The sequence below is a fragment of the Myxine glutinosa genome, chromosome 9 (genome assembly GCF_964187855.1).
Source record: "Myxine glutinosa chromosome 9, kmMyxGlut1.1, whole genome shotgun sequence".
NCBI classification, from domain to species: domain Eukaryota; kingdom Metazoa; phylum Chordata; class Myxini; order Myxiniformes; family Myxinidae; genus Myxine; species Myxine glutinosa.
This window is the reverse complement of record NC_136269.1, coordinates 150,575,915-150,592,926: the sequence shown is the minus strand read 5'-3', so window position 1 is coordinate 150,592,926 and position 17,012 is coordinate 150,575,915. Positions and strand designations below refer to the sequence as shown.

Sequence of the window (17,012 nt, the reverse complement as noted above, 5' to 3'; positions counted from 1 at the left end):
TGCCATGGACGCTTTTCACATTCAAATTCTTTATCATATTGTCCATGTAAAACATGGAAAATCTTCTTCCATGGCTATTCAAATTCAATTGACGGGGTGGCTTGGTAAAATTTGCGACGGAAAAGCCGAAGCACGTGACTTAAACGATGTAACTTCAATGAAAAGTGCATTGTACTTTCTTCTTCTTCCTTTTCTTATTCTGATGTCACTACCTATGATAAGTGGATGCCCAAGGAAGAGGAAGAATACTTTATTCTGCCTTTGTGCTGTTCAGACGTACTGTACTTCCAAAATCTTTGCATGCAGTGGTGTGATTCGTATTGATATCATCATTCATTGTGTTCATCACGAGTTATAAGCATGCAGGAGTGATAAGAAAGTGCATAAAACTAAATTTGGAGGTGAAATTGGATGTTATACACAGAATGGCGAGTGGTGATCATGCTGTCCATGTCCGTCAGCACTTGGGTTTGCCGTCAACAACTGTACGTGCAGTTTATTAAAATGGAGAACAAATTTGTGAAAGCGCTAAACGTGCTATGCCATGTTGATTATGAAGCTAAGGATATTTTACATGGAAAATATGGAAGGTAGGCTGGCCATGTGGATTGAGGACCTCAATGGAATAGGATGCCTGTGAGTCAAGTCATCATACAGCAGAAAGCTAAAAGCTGAATGATGACTTCAAAAAGAGAGCGAGAGTTCCGTTTTCATGGCCACGGCTAAAGGGACCTTTACTGTAAGCCGAGGCTGGTTTGATAGGATTTAAAAAGACCTGTTTCATAGAATTAAAAAGACTGGTTTGATCGGATTTAAAAAAGACTGGTTTGATAGGATTAAAAAAGACTGGTTTGCTAGGATTAAAAAATACTGGTTTGATAGGATTAAAAAAGACTGGTTTGATAGGATTAAAAAAGACTGGTTTGATAGGATTAAAAAAGACTGGTTTGATAGGATTAAAAAAGACTGGTTTGATAGGATTAAAAAAAGACTGGTTTGATAGGATTAAAAAAGACTGGTTTGATGGGATTTTAAAAAGACTGGTTTGATAGGATTAAAAAAGACTGGTTTGATAGGATTAAAAAAGACTGGTTGATAGGATTTTAAAAAGACCGGTTTGATAGGGTAAAAAAGACTGGGTTGATAGGATTAAAAAAGACTGGTTTGATAGGATTAAAAATACTGGTTTGATAGGATTAAAAAAGACTGGTTTGATAGGATTAAAAAGACTGGTTTGATAGGATTTTAAAAAGACTGGTTTGATAGGATTAAAAAAGACTGGTTTGATAGGATTTTAAAAGACTGGTTTGATAGGATTAAAAAAGACTGGTTTGATCGGATTTAAAAAAGACTGGTTTGATAGGATTAAAAAAGACCTGTTTGATCGGATTAAAAAAGACTGCTTTGATAGGATTAAAAAAGACTGGTTTGATAGGATTTTAAAAAGACTGGTTTGATAGGATTTTTAAAAGACTGGTTTGATAGGATTTTAAAAAGACTGGTTTGATAGGATTTTAAAAAGACTGGTTTGATAGGATTAAAAAAGACCTGTTTGATCGGATTAAAAAAGACTGGTTTGATAGGATTAAAAAAGACTGGTTTGATAGGATTAAAAAAGACTGGTTTGATAGGATTACAAAAGACTGGTTTGATAGGATTACAAAAGACTGGTTTGATAGGATTAAAAAAGACTGGTTTGATAGGATTAAAAAAGACTGGTTTGATAGGATTAAAAAAGACTGGTTTGATAGGATTATAAAAAGACTGGTTTGATAGGATTTTTAAAAGACTGGTTTGATAGGATTTTTAAAAGACTGGTTTGATAGGATTAAAAAGGACCTGTTTGATAGGATTAAAAAAGACTGGTTTGATCAGATTTAAAAAAGACTGGTTTGATAGGATTAAAAAAGACTGGTTTGATAGGATTAAAAAAGACTGGTTTGATAGGATTAAAAAAGACCTGTTTGATCGGATTTAAAAAGACTGGTTTGATAGGATTAAAAAAGACTGGTTTGATAGGATTAAAAAAGACTGGTTTGATAGGATTAAAAAAAGACTGGTTTGATAGGATTAAAAAAGACTGGTTTGATAGGATTTTAAAAAGACTGGTTTGATAGGATTAAAAAAGACTGGTTTGATAGGATTTAAAAAGACTGGTTTGATAGGATTAAAAAAAGACTGGTTTGATAGGATTAAAAAGACTGGTTTGATAGGATTTTAAAAAGACTGGTTTGATAGGATTAAAAAAAGACTGCTTTGATAGGATTTTAAAAAGACTGGTTTGATAGGATTAAAAAAGACCTGTTTGATAGGATTAAAAAAGACTGGTTTGATAGGATTTTTAAAAGACTGGTTTGATAGGATTAAAAAAGACTGGTTTGATAGGATTAAAAATACTGGTTTGATAGGATTAAAAAAGACTGGTTTGATAGGATTAAAAAGACTGGTTTGATAGGATTTTAAAAAGACTGGTTTGATAGGATTAAAAAAGACCTGTTTGATAGGATTAAAAAGACTGGTTTGATAGGATTTTAAAAAGACTGGTTTGATAGGATTAAAAAAAGACTGCTTTGATAGGATTTTAAAAAGACTGCTTTGATAGGATTTTAAAAAGACTGGTTTGATAGGATTAAAAAAGACCTGTTTGATAGGATTAAAAAAGACTGGTTTGATAGGATTTTAAAAAGACTGGTTTGATAGGATTAAAAAAGACTGGTTTGATAGGATTAAAAATACTGGTTTGATAGGATTAAAAAAGACTGGTTTGATAGGATTAAAAAGACTGGTTTGATAGGATTTTAAAAAGACGTGTTTGATTGGATTTATAAAAGACTGGTTTGATAGGATTAAAAAGGACCTGTTTGATAGGATTAAAAAAGACTGGTTTGATCAGATTTAAAAAAGACTGGTTTGATAGGATTTAAAAAGACTGGTTTGATAGGATTAAAAAAGACTGGTTTGATAGGATTAAAAAAGACCTGTTTGATCGGATTTAAAAAGACTGGTTTTATAGGATTAAAAAAGACTGGTTTGATAGGATTAAAAAAGACTGGTTTGATAGGATTAAAAAAAGACTGGTTTGATAGGATTTAAAAAGACTGGTTTGATAGGATTTTAAAAAGACTGGTTTGATAGGATTAAAAAAGACTGGTTTGATAGGATTTTAAAAGACTGGTTTGATAGGATTAAAAAAAGACTGGTTTGATAGGATTAAAAAGACTGGTTTGATAGGATTTTAAAAAGACTGGTTTGATAGGATTTTTAAAAGACTGGTTTGATAGGATTAAAAAAGACGTGTTTGATCGGATTTTAAAAAGACTGGTTTGATCGGATTAAAAAAGACTGGTTTGATCGGATTAAAAAGACTGGTTTGATAGGATTTTAAAAAGACTGGTTTGATAGGATTTTTAAAAGACTGGTTTGATAGGATTAAAAAAGACTGGTTTGATAGGATTTTTAAAAGACTGGTTTGATCGGATTAAAAAAGACTGGTTTGATCGGATTTTAAAAAGACTGGTTTGATAGGATTTAAAAAGACTGGTTTGATAGGATTTTTAAAAGACTGGTTTGATCGGATTTTAAAAAGACTGGTTTGATAGGATTAAAAAAGACTGTTTTAATAGGATTTAAAAAGACTGGTTTGATAGGATTTGAATAAGTGGTTTGATAGGATTAAAAAGCATCACAAACTCCACAGCTTCAAGCTGACAGGAGAAACTTCCAGTGTCGATGAAAAATTGATGAAAGATTTTGTCAAAGTTTTGAAGATAACCACTGAGGAAGGTGGATACAGTCCGAAGCAGGTTTTTAATGTGGACGAGACTGGCCTTTACTGGAAAAGGATGCCATCCAGGACATTTAACTCCTGTGAGGAGAAAACAGCCTCAGGTTTAAAGGCCTCACAAGACCATGTGACCCTTCTGTTGGGTGGCAACGCAGAAGGTAATTGGAAGCTGAAGCCGTTGCTCATCTATCATAGTGAGAATTTGAGGCCAATGAATAGTTATGTAAAGGCCAGACAACCCCCCCCCCCCCCCCCCCCCCCACCTGGAAAAGTAACAGAAACGCCTGGATAACGAGACAAATCTTCAAAGAGAGGTTTGTTTTGTTGACTATTTATTGCCAACATTGAGGGAATACTGAAAGAGGGAAAACATGGACTTTAAAATTCTCCTCATCTATCTATAATTCCAGTAATCTGTGTGTGTGTGTGTGTGTGTGTGTGTGTGTGTGTGTGTGTGTGTGTGTGTGTGTGTGTGTGTGTGTGTGTGTGTGTGTGTGTGTGTGTGTGTGTGTGTGTGTGTGTGTGTGTGTGTGTGTGTGTGTGTGTGTGTGTGTGTGTCTGTCTGTGACCGCTGTTTCTCGACAACCACGGGTCCGATATACTTGAAACTTGCCAGGTATATTGCTGGGGACCCGAGGATGTGCCTTTTCAAGGTTTCATATTAATCGGACAAGTAGTTACCGAGCTATGTCCAAAAAACGATTCAACCAATCAGAGAGCAGCGAGCTATCACGTGTGCCGAACGTGGCGAACAGACTCTGCCTCGGACGGCACATTTGAGAGCGTATTCATTTATTTCACGTTGGCAAACTATGTTGGCGCTATGTTGGCGTTAAACTATGTTTTAAAACTAATTAAAACTAATTTGCGATTCATCGTAACTGCGATATGCGACCTTCCGGAGCTCCTGTGAGAGCGTGCGCCATTACGGATAGTAATTCAATTAAAAACATGATGCGTGATGTGAGATGCGTGATGTGAGAGCGTACGGGTACGGCTATGGCGATTTAGCCGTTCGCCGTTCGCTTTGGCTTTGCGAATGGACCAAACCATTTCATGTAAATAGAGGGGGGGGATAGTCACCGTACTCGCAAGCCGTTCGCTTTGGCTTTGCGAATGGACCAAACCATTTCATGTAAATAGAGGGGGGGGATATAATTTTAGATATATATATAGTACGGGCATGCCCTAGTTTTAGCCAATGCTGCAGGCCATGAATTCGATTTTGACACCCTCTGCCCCAACATCAATCTTCCTTTCCTGCCATCAAACACCATGTCGTTGCTCCAGCCAATGGACCGAGGGATGATAGCTGCATTCAATGAGTATTACCTCAGGAGGACATTTGCTAAGATGATTGAGGATGCAGCAGGTGAGGGAAAGCCAACCATCAAGGAATTTGGAAGACCTTCAACTTTATACATGGCGTCGACAACATCAGCAAGTTGTGGGATGAGGTACCGGAGCACTGTGTGAATGCCGCATGGCACCAAGCCTGGCCAGACGATGTTCATGACTTTCTTAGATTTGACGTCATTCCAGGTCTACAGTAGAAACCAGACGGAAAGTTGATTCGATCTAAGTCGTTTTGATTGAAGTCGCACTTTTCAAGTACACTACCCTCAGGAGAGCCAGGAACCAATATCTCGATACTCTCAAGGCTGAACTCTCAAACCTGTCTCCCTCCTCCAAATCCTGGGGGCATCTGGTCAAATCTATTTCTGGTGTTTGTTCCCCTTCCATCCTCTCCCTTACCTCAAACGGCTACACAGCTGACACCGGCTACACAGCTGACACCGGCTACACAGCTGACACCGCACGTGAAAAAGCCGAATGCCTCAACTTTGTGTTTGCCTCAAAATCTTGTGTCCCAAACCCATCTCTCTCTGTACCCACCTTACCCAGTCGAACCCAGCTGCTCCTGGACTCTGTGTCCTTCTCTCCTGACAAGGTGGAGAAGTTTTTGTCAAACCTCGACTCAGATTCTGCAACTGGACTAGACGGCATCAGCCCACAGGTCCTAAAATCCTGCTCTGCTGCTCTATCTCACCCTCTGTCTGTTCTCTTAACCCTCTCTTTTGCTCATTGTCATCTGCCATCAGCTTGGAAATCAGCAAACATTACCGCTTTACACAAAAAAGTTGCAAAAACAGATCCTTACAACAACATACCAATCAGCCTGCTCCCAATAATCAGCAAGGTCATGGAATCAATCATCACTTCTGACATCAAATCCTTCCTCTTCTCCAATGGCTTGATCTCGGATCATCAATTTGGATTCACACCAGGTCATCATACTCTGGAGATGCTGCTTCTACCTTCTCAACAATGGATGGAGGTCCTCAATGCCAAACAGGAAATCAGAGCTGTCTCCCTTGACATATCACGTGCCTTCGATACGGTCTGGCACCCAACTCTGCTCACCAATCTCTCCTCCTATGGTATCCATGGAAATCTCCACGCATGGCTTGCGGACTTCTCTCTGGTCATAGTCAACGTGTGGCCCTGAATGGATTTCTCTCATCTCCCCTTCTTGTTCAGGCTGGAGTTCCCCAAGGCAGTGTTCTGGGCCTTGTGCTTTTTCTGGTCTTCATAAATTATCTCTCCGACTCTCTGGAAAATCCTCTCTATCTCTTTGCTGATGACTCCACTCTCTGTCGCTCCATTCCTCATCCCTCAGATCGGCAGTCTGCAGCCTCCTCACTCTCTGCAGACCTGGACAAAATCACAGACTGGTAAAACAAGTGGAACATGTCTTTCAATCCTGACAAATCTCAACTCTTACTATGTCTCTCCGAAAAGACCGACTGGACAACCCTCCCATCTACTTTCTCAACAATTCTCTCCAAGAAGTTCTGTCACTCAAGCTTTTGGGTCTCACTATCTGCCATGATCTTTCTTGGGAAAACCACATTTCCAAGTTGGCCTCCAAAGCCAGTTGCCGACTGGGCAGTGGGCATCCTTTGTTGTGTGAAGTCCTTCATTGGCACACCTGAGCGCCTCACCACACACAAGGCTTTCATTCGCAGCTCAATGGAATACTGCTCTCCCCTCTGGGCTGGTGCTCCTGCCTCACACCTAGCTCGGCTTCACGCTGTTGAAACCAAAGCTTTCAGAATCTTTGGAATCTCCCGCGATGAAGCTAACTCCGACGGCCTTTAACTCACTCACCGCAGGCGGGTTGGTGGTCTTGCTGTCTTCTACTGACTCCTATCCGCCATAGCTCCCCCCGCTCTGTCTGTGCTCTGTCCGCCAAATATTCCTTCAGGTCGCACAAGATCTGCCTGCAACCCTCCTATGGTTAAACTGCCAAAATCAAGACTCTCTGCTCACCTTCACTCTTTCATTCCTCTTTTCTCCCGCCTCTGGAACAAACTCCCTCACTCACTTCAATCCCACTCCTCCCTCCAGGTCTTTAAAACAGCTGTTCACCACCATCTCTTATCTTCCCCCTTCCAAAACCTTGATCTTTTCTACCCCCGTTAATTCACCCCAGATCCACTTTTTTGAAATACCGACTTCTTTCCTGGAAGTCCTAGCAGTGTCCATGTGTTTCTCCCCCCCCCCCCCCCTCTTCCCGTGCCTCCTCCCCCCAAGCCGTCTCCCTCCCACAGATCTCCCGATGTCCCTGCTCTCAAATGTTGTGCTTGTGTGCTTCCCTCTCTCCCCATCTTGTCTCCCGCTCCCTTTATCTTATGTTTTATGTGTCAATTTGTTTTTTATGATTAATGTTAGCTCTTACTTTTTTTTTTTGTTTCTTTTTTGGATACAAGATCAACGCTCGTGTAAGAGCTAACATTGAATAAAACGATCATTCAATGTTAGCTCTTACACGAGCCTTGATCTTGTATCCAAAAAAACAAACAAAAAAAAACCAAACACATCCGAGACGTAAATCGAGGTACCCCTGTATATAGTGTTAATTATCCTCTCATCACCTTGCCTCCGCAGATTGCAAGTTTAACTGCCACAAGCGTTGTGCATCCAAAGTTCCTAAGGATTGTCTCGGAGATGAAGCCGTTGCTGGAGGTGAGGCCTGGTTATCAACGACTGATGTCTTTGCACATTTGTGTTTGTGTCCCTTTATCATCATCGTCATCCTTTTTCCTTCCGTCATCCTTTCAACGATGACGTTGCCTGGTGTTGGGCTAGCGGCTAGGGTGCCAGCTTAGGATCCTAGGATCCTGGGTTCGAATCCCGGTCGATCGCTGAATTAACGCCAGGGGGGTTGACTCAGCCTGTCATCCTTCCGAGGTCGGCAAATTGAGTACCAGTTCACTGGTAATTCCCTGTTTGTCGTAAAAAGGCGACAAAAAGGGTTGGCGGCAGGAAGGGCATCCGGCCGTAAAACATTGCTTCAAAAAGGGGACCAAAAAACAACAACAACCATGGTCCCCGAAAAAGGCCAACCCCCGCTTGCGGGGAAAAATGGCCTCTAAAGGTGGTTATATATTATTTTTTTTATCCTTTGAACGGATTTCCTTCCGTTGGATTAGCTTTCCAGGAGACGCAGGCAAGTTGTTTCTGGGCAACAGCCTCACCACAACATTCCGTGTACCATGGACGGGAGGAAGGGTATGACAACTGAAGACGAGATGGGATAAATCTGTGCATGAGAGAGAGCAATTTACTTTGGAAGAATTCCCAGGATGAGTTGATGTCAGAGGCGGTAGAGATGGGAGACCAGTCCAGATGATTGATGGCTGCTTGAAGACCGTGCCAGTTGGCCTGAGTGAAATGCCAGACTCGTCGACGCTGAGCAGGCTCTCTGAGAATGGTCAGAGAGATGTCCACTTTAACAAGCACATGATCAGATGAGCCGATTGGAGCAGAAGAAGAGCAGCAGACATTTTCAGGGAAGTTAGTCATAACCAAGTCCAGAAGAGAAGATGCTCTGTTGACTGAGATCCGGGTCGGGAAATTGACAGATTGTGTCAGTCCCAGTGAGTCGCAGACGTCCTTTGCTGAAGAGCCATGGCTGGTAAGAGTGGTACCCACACCCAGCCAACTGGCATGGTGACAATTGAAATCACCACATATGAGGAAGAGAGAGTTGGGATGGGTAGATAGAAGTTGGTCCATATTATCAGACAGCGAGATGTAGATGGAGTCATCACTGTTTGGTGGACGGTACAACACACATATGAACAAAAGGTGGGAGCGAAGGGGAAGCCGTAGCCAAAGGTATTCCTGGGGGTGAGGTGGAGAGAGGGTAGCGCAGGGTGAGTGAGGAAGAGTTTTTTTTATAAAGATAGCAACCCCACCTCCAGGACGAGGCTCAGGTCTATCATACCAGAGGAGGGAGTAACCTGGGAGAGATACCAAGGCATCAGAGACATCATGAAGGAGGAAAGTTTCTGTTAAGCAGATCACGTCTGATTAAGTTAAGAAGACCCTTAGCCCAATTTGGGCTGAGGGGTGAAAATCAGTCTTGATATACCTTCATGATTTGAATAGGTGGGAGGGGAAGTACAAACACACGTGAACCCATCCCACACAGGTCACGTATGCAAGATCATTCATTCTCAAAGATGAGGGAGGGGACACGCGTCCCCACCTCGGATCATTTTCAAGGTATTTTGCATCTTACTGTGATGTTGATAACCTCTGAGGACTCAACAATGTTCGTTGCATATTACCCACCGAGTTAATTTGACCTAGAGAACAGCTCCAATGAAAAGCCAAGTTTGTTTAGCCAAAGGCAAACAAGCATTGCAAATGCAGAACATTGTGTCGATGGAAATTAGTTTTACCAAACGCAATGGAAATGGTAAACAAGTTCTTTGAATGCTAATTTACTTCTCTCCCGGGTCAGTCAACCAGTTGTATCATATTGTTTACCTTGAAAACCTCCTCATTACACCAACATCTTTCTAAAAGCTACTTATTGAACTCAGTAAAAACGTTTTATATCTATATTTGAGTATATTTTAAAGGCATAACGTAACGAGATTTCCTGAATCATTATTCGACATTGTACAGTATGAATTGATCATTTGGAAGACCTGGTTCAAACATGTTGAAATGTCACAGCACAATACATCACATGGTACAAACGAGTCATATAGATGAATTCAACAGTGGAAATACATAATAACACAACAATATACATCTGTACCTATGTCTCCTTATTTTACAAAATAATTTACCATTGTTTGGTTTGTAGCAACCACGACAAAAGGTGGTCTAACATTGCCTCCGTAAGCAACATACCACAGCATTTCATAGCTACTGTCTAACAATGATGTTTTTCAACCTGAGAGTGGACTAAAAGCAAAGTGAGGAAGGAGAAAAATAAAGTAGGAAGGTGGAATTTTCGTAGGAAATATGCACCGAGCAAGTATTTGTATTGACGCAAACAGGATTTTGTGTGTTGTGGGAAAAGGCATATGGTGGATGTTGGTCTATGTTTATGTATGGCGGATATTGGTCTATGTTTATGTATGGCGGATATTGGTCTATGTTTATGTATGGCGGATATTGGTCTATGTTTATGTATGGCGGATATTGGTCTATGTTTATGTATGGCGGATATTGGTCTATGTTTATGTATGGCGGATGTAGGTCTACGTTTATGTATGGTGGATATTGGTCTATGTTTATGTGTGGTGGATGTAGGTCTACCTTTATGTATAGCGGATGAAGGTCTATGTGTAATGTGTATGTATGGTGGATATTGGTCTCTGTTTATGTGTGGTGGATATTGATCTATGTTTATGTATGGCGGATGTAGGTCTATGTTTATGTATGTCGGATATTGGTCTATGTTTATGTATGGTGGATATTGGTCTATGTTTATGTATGGCGGATGTAGGTCTACGTTTATGTATGGCGGATATTGGTCTATGTTTATGTATGGCGGATGTTGGTCTATGTTTGTGTATGGCGGATATAGGTCTACCTTTATGTATAGCGGATGAAGGTCTATGTTTATGTATGGCAGATATTGGTCTATGTTTATGTATGGCGGATATTGGTCTATGTTTATGTATGGCGGATGTAGGCCTACCTTTATGTATGGTGGATATTAGTCTATGTTTATGTATGGCGGATGTAGGTCTACCTTTATGTATGGCGGATATTGGTCTATGTTTATGTATGGCGGATATAGGTCTACCTTTATGTATAGCGGATGAAGGTCTATGTTTATGTATGGCAGATATTGGTCTATGTTTATGTATGGCGGATATTGGTCTATGTTTATGTATGGCGGATGTTGGTCTATGTTTATGTATGGCGGATATAGGTCTACCTTTATGTATAGCGGATGAAGGTCTATGTTTATGTATGGCAGATATTGGTCTATGTTTATGTATGGTGGATATTGGTCTATGTTTATGTATGGCGGATGTAGGTCTACGTTTATGTATGGCGGATATTGGTCTATGTTTATGTATGGCGGATGTAGGTCTACCTTTATGTATGGCGGATATTGGTCTATGTTTATGTATGGCGGATATAGGTCTACCTTTATGTATAGCGGATGAAGGTCTATGTTTATGTATGGCAGATATTGGTCTATGTTTATGTATGGCGGATATTGGTCTATGTTTATGTATGGCGGATGTACGTCTACCTTTATGTATGGCAGATATTGGTCTATGTTTATGTATGGCGGATGTAGGTCTACCTTTATGTATAGCGGATGAAGGTCTATGTTTATGTATGGCAGATATTGGTCTATGTTTATGTATGGCGGATGTAGGTCTACCTTTATGTATGTCGGATATTGGTCTATGTTTATGTATGGCAGATATTGGTCTATGTTTATATATGGCGGATGTAGGTCTATGTTTATGTATGGTGGATATTGGTCTATGTTTATGTATGGCGGATATTGGTCTATGTTTATGTATGGCGGATATTGGTCTATGTTTATGTATGGCGGATGTAGGCCTACCTTTATGTATGGCGGATATTGGTCTATGTTTATGTATGGCGGATATTGGTGTCTGTTTATGTGTGGCGGATATTGGTCTGTGTTTATGTATGGCGGATATTGGTTTTTGTTTTTGTGTGGTGGATGTAGGTCTACCTTTATGTATAGTGGATGAAGGTCTATGTGTATGTATGGTGGATATTGGTCTATGTTTATGTGTGGTGGATATTGGTCTTTGTTTATGTGTGGTGGATGTAGGTTTTTGTGTATGTATGTATGGTGGATGAAAGTCTATGTTTATGTATGGTGGATGTAGGTCTATGTTTATGTATGGCGGATGTAGGTCTATGTTTATGTATGGCGGATATTGGTCTATGTTTATGTATAGCGGATATTGGTCTATGTTTATGTATGGCGGATGTAGGTCTATGTTTATGTATGGCGGATATTGGTCTATGTTTATGTATGGCGGATATTAGTCTATGTTTATGTATGGCGGATGTAGGTCTACCTTTATGTATGGCGGATATTGGTCTATGTTTATGTATGGCGGATGTAGGTCTACCTTTATGTATGTTGGATATTGGTCTATGTTTATGTATGGCGGATGTAGGTCTACCTTTATGTATAGCGGATGATGGTCTATGTGTATGTATGGTGGATATTGGTCTATGTTTATGTATGTTTGCGGATATTGGTCTATGTTTATGTATGGCGGATATTGGTCTGTGTTTATGTATGGCGGATATTGGTGTCTGTTTATGTATGGCGGATATTGGTGTCTGTTTATGTATGGCGGATATTGGTCTATGTTTATGTGTGGTGGATGTAGGTCTACCTTTATGTATAGTGGATGAAGGTCTATGTGTATGTATGGTGGATATTGGTCTATGTTTATGTATGGCGGATATTGGTGTCTGTTTATGTATGGCGGATATTGGTCTGTGTTTATGTATGGCGGATACTGGTATGTGTTTATGTATGGCGGATATTGGTGTCTGTTTATGTATGGCGGATGTAGGTCTATGTTTATGTATGGCGGATATTGGTCTATATTTATGTGTGGTGGATGTAGGGCTATGTTTATGTATGGCGGATATTGGTCTATATTTATGTGTGGTGGATGTAGGGCTATGTTTATGTATGGCGGATATTGGTCTTTGTTTATGTATGGCGGATATTGGTCTATGTTTATGTGTGGTTGATGTAGGGCTATGTTTATGTGTGGTGGATGTAGGTTTTTGTGTATGTATGTATGTATGTATGTATGTATGTATGTATGTATGTATACAGTATGTATGGCGGATGTAGGTCTATCACTATGCCTATGGCCTTTGGGCTACCAAGATATCTTCGATTTTGACTTAATACTTCAACACATATTCCATTGAATTTCCCCATGCAAGGTATTTCAGCTAGTTTATTACATGTATAGATAGATTTACCATTTCCATCTGGATTTTGACCAATTTTTCTGCACCTTCCATCACAGAAGTCACCTCATTGTTTGGAGACAACGATGTAGTGATGGAAGAGAGCAGTGATGACAACGAGAGCGAAAGGAACAGTGCACTTATCGATGATGGAGAATTTTCCATCTCCCCCAACTTCATCGGGGCACTTTCCTGCTTGAACACGGACATGAGCGACAATGCTGACCCAGCGGATGTGGATTGTGATGGAGATTTAAAAGCAATTGGGTAAACATTCGCAGCCTTTGCATATTTTTTAGAACCTGATAGTCGTTCCTTAGGTTAATAGCAGATTGTGATCCACCATTGGGACTTGTGACACTTAGGTTAGTAACAAAACAAGTTTTGTCTCAAGGTCTGTTGTCTGAAGGATAAATGTATAATGTATATACAACAACAACAACAACAACAGCCATTTTAAGGCCATTTTCCCTGCTAGAGCGGGGGTTAGCCTTGCGGTCCCCATGACAATCTTCTCCATTTTGCCCCTATTTTCTGCAGCTCCCCCTGTTAACCCCCTTGCCCGCATTTCTTCTTCCACCATCTTTAGCCAAGTCTTTCTCGGTCTTCCCCGTCCTCTACTTCCTTCTACATTCATTTCCATCACTCTTCTCAACCAGTCACTTTCATCCTTCCTCAACACATGACCAAACCATCTCAACCTGTTCCTCTTCACAACATCAATCACAGGCTCTATTCCCATCATCTTTCACAATTCATATATAATGAATATAATGTATATAAATATATATAAATGTATATAAATAAAGAATAAATGACCCCCCTCAACCGACCTCCCTCCCCCCACCCCCTACATCCCCTCCCCCCCCCCCCCCCCCACACACCTCTGTGAAATTGCTACATTAACACCCCTTCCTCTCCCTCTCCAATATTTATTTTTTAGAAAAGTCATTAACCCATGCAGGTATTTATTACATTTACGTCACAACCTGAGACCAGAGTGTTTGGAAAGGAAATAAAACCTCCAGCGAATGCAAAGTAACATTACTCAGATCAACAAATGGGCAAACCAGAATGATTTTTAACAGCAGATTTATTTTGTTTTGTCTGTTAAATAATGCATATTATTATGAACTAGCAGAGAATTAGCGACTTTGCACATTACTTGAAAAAAAGTGTAGTCTGTGTTTTGCAAAAAGACTATAGATGTTTATCTGGTGTGCGCTGAAACGGTTCTATATGGCCTATAAGTCTTAAGGGTACATTACAATAGTAGTTGGTGTCTAAGGGGTCGAAAGGGTTTAATCTCTCAAGCATGTAAACAGGGTCTAAAAAGGTCCAAGTGGTCTAAAGCTTTAAATGGTCAAGGGTCCAAGCTGTCTAATTTGTTTTAAGGGTGTAAGGGGTATAAATGGTGTTGAGGTCAAAGGGGTCTAAAGCGACTTGAGGGGTGTAAATGTTGAAAGGTTCAAGGGGTGTAAAGGGTATAAAAGGTCTTAAGGATGAAGAGCTTTAAAAGTGTCTGAAGTGTCGAAAGGGTCTTAAAGTTAAAGGTGTCTCAGGGGTCCTGGGGTTTAAAGTGTCGTTATTGCCTTGAAAGACTTTAGGGGTCTCCAGGTCTTAAATTGTCTTTTGGGTCTTCAGGGTCTTATGGGTCTTGGGGATCATAATGGTCTTAGGGGTCTTAGCGGTCTTAAAGGGGCCAAGGGCTCTAAAAGGGTCTTCGGGATCTTTAAAGGTCTTCAAGATCTTTGTCTTCACTGGTTTTCACTTAAAAAAACTCAATTTCTCACTCTGTGTACAGCTCTTACACCTCCCAAACCCCATGAGTGCCTCTGGCTACGGCTTCCCCTCCACTCCCACCTTTTGTTCATATGTGTGTTGTCCTGTCCATCAAACAGTGATGACTCTATTTATATCTCGCTGTCCGACAACATGGACCAACTTCAATCCACTCATCCGAACTCTCTCTTCCTCATATGTGGGTGTGGCACCTCAGCAAAGGAATTCTGTTGTGTATATATATATATATATATATATATATATATATATATATATATAATATACCCAATATACCTACAAGGGGTGCCAATATGATTCATACAGCTGCATGAAGTAGTAAATTTATTTTATTTGCCAGATGTAGGGCACCCCTTTTTATGAACCTTTCTGGAGCATTACTTGGTTCCTCCTCAGAACACAAGGGTAGTTCAGCATGCACATGAGATTTTTTGAATGTCCCTTCTTTCCTTTAGTTTGGCATTTTCTACAAGCCATGGAATGTCCCTTCTTTTCTATAGTTTGTCACATGGGACCTACCATATAAAGGGGCTTTTTCTATTCCCCTGGCATTTTCCCCAAGAATAGTAATTATACATCAGTAACTTTGACAAGTCGAGAATTGTAGTTCCAATATAAATTGGTTTATCCATAACAATACTTTCTTTAGTCATATGAATAGCACAAAAGTTGTCAGAGAATATCTCTGTCCTTTTGAAGTTAAGTTTGTTGATTCGCTTAGATACCTGTTTCCAGGATTTAGTGAGTTTAATGTTTCGTCTGTTTCTTACATTTTCATATTCTTTCTGAATACAGCATTATTCATCAGCTTATAGAAATCCTTTTCAAAGTTACTTTTTGCTTTTGTCCTCATCTGTATTGAAGCCAGTATATATTTTTAAGTCAGTGACTTTCAGCGAATTTAATAATCCTATGAAGTTTCTTTACTCTCAATTCAGCACTTGCACAGTGTTTTAGGTTTGTCTGATGAAGAACATAATTCTCTTTATCATATAGTGTTGTCACTAGTTTTTCTGAAGGGTTATATTTTTTCTCTGTATGAAGTGATTGTTGATATTCGCGAAGCTATTCCTTATTAGGGATTATCTTTTAAGCCCCATGAGGAAGGTCTTTATGTTTTTCATGTGAGACTTTACGATACTCCAAATCAACCTCAAGATAATACCCATAAATCTAAATAATCCACGTGTTCTGGGTCAGATTTTTTTTTTTTTTTTTTTTTTGTATACAAGATCGAGGCTCGTGAAAGAGCGAACATTAATCACACAGAAAGACAAACAGACACACAAAACAAATAACATCGGGAGCGGTAGACAAGATGGGGAGAGAGGGGGAAGGACACAAACACAACATTTGAGAGCAGGGACCGAGAGACATGGAGACATCGAGAGAACTGTGGGAGGGAGAGAGCTTTGGGGGGAAGGCATGGGAAGGGGGGGGGGGGGGTGAAAGGAAGAGCTTGAGACATAGCCCAACCATACAAATTGTTGGCATCATAATACATCAAGCGGGAGCTCTCTTCATTCTTATTAAAATTAGGCAGATATTTGTTCTTTGCCTTTGCGTATCTTTTAGAACAGACTTGGGATGTTCCACCTCTTTTTGCTTTCTCAATACACAGGAGCATATCTACATTGCCCAATTAAATCCAACAGTTGTTTTGTTATTTTCAACATAGCTCTCCAAGCCAATCCAGGAGTGGTGAAATAGTGAGCGGTCTAGTCCATATATGATTGCTTTTTATGACAGATTTTTCGAAAAGTCTGAAATAACTCAGCTAACTAGATGGTATTCATAGAATACTTACCCCTCAGTCTTGAGAAGGACTTGGTGTGAGCCAACTCTTCTGGTTTTTAAATGTTTTTTTTTTCTTTGATCCAATATGGCTGCCAGACCACGTGACTGATGTCATCTTTGTCAAACAAGCCATATTTCCCATGGGTATTTGATCAATTGGTTAAAGTTTCGCAATGATCGGTTAAGCGGATCCAATATGGCTGCCAGACCACTACAACATAAATTTATCTTTGACAACATCAATTGACGTTGACAACATCAATTTACCGATGACAACATCAATTTGCGTTCTCCAATATAATTGTTGTGTAGATCACAC

General features: G+C 40.1%; 1 protein-coding gene across 1 annotated transcript in view; it reads left to right on the top strand.

The window, feature by feature from the left end:
- The window catches only part of LOC137434817 (serine/threonine-protein kinase D1), a gene marked incomplete in the record, with an annotated part of 259,878 nt that overhangs the window by 132,233 nt on the left and 110,633 nt on the right, over positions 1-17,012 (top strand). The window contains 2 exon segments of the mRNA XM_078785044.1: positions 7,736-7,813; positions 13,156-13,363. Of these exon segments, the coding sequence (XP_078641170.1) occupies positions 7,736-7,813; positions 13,156-13,363 (286 nt within the window).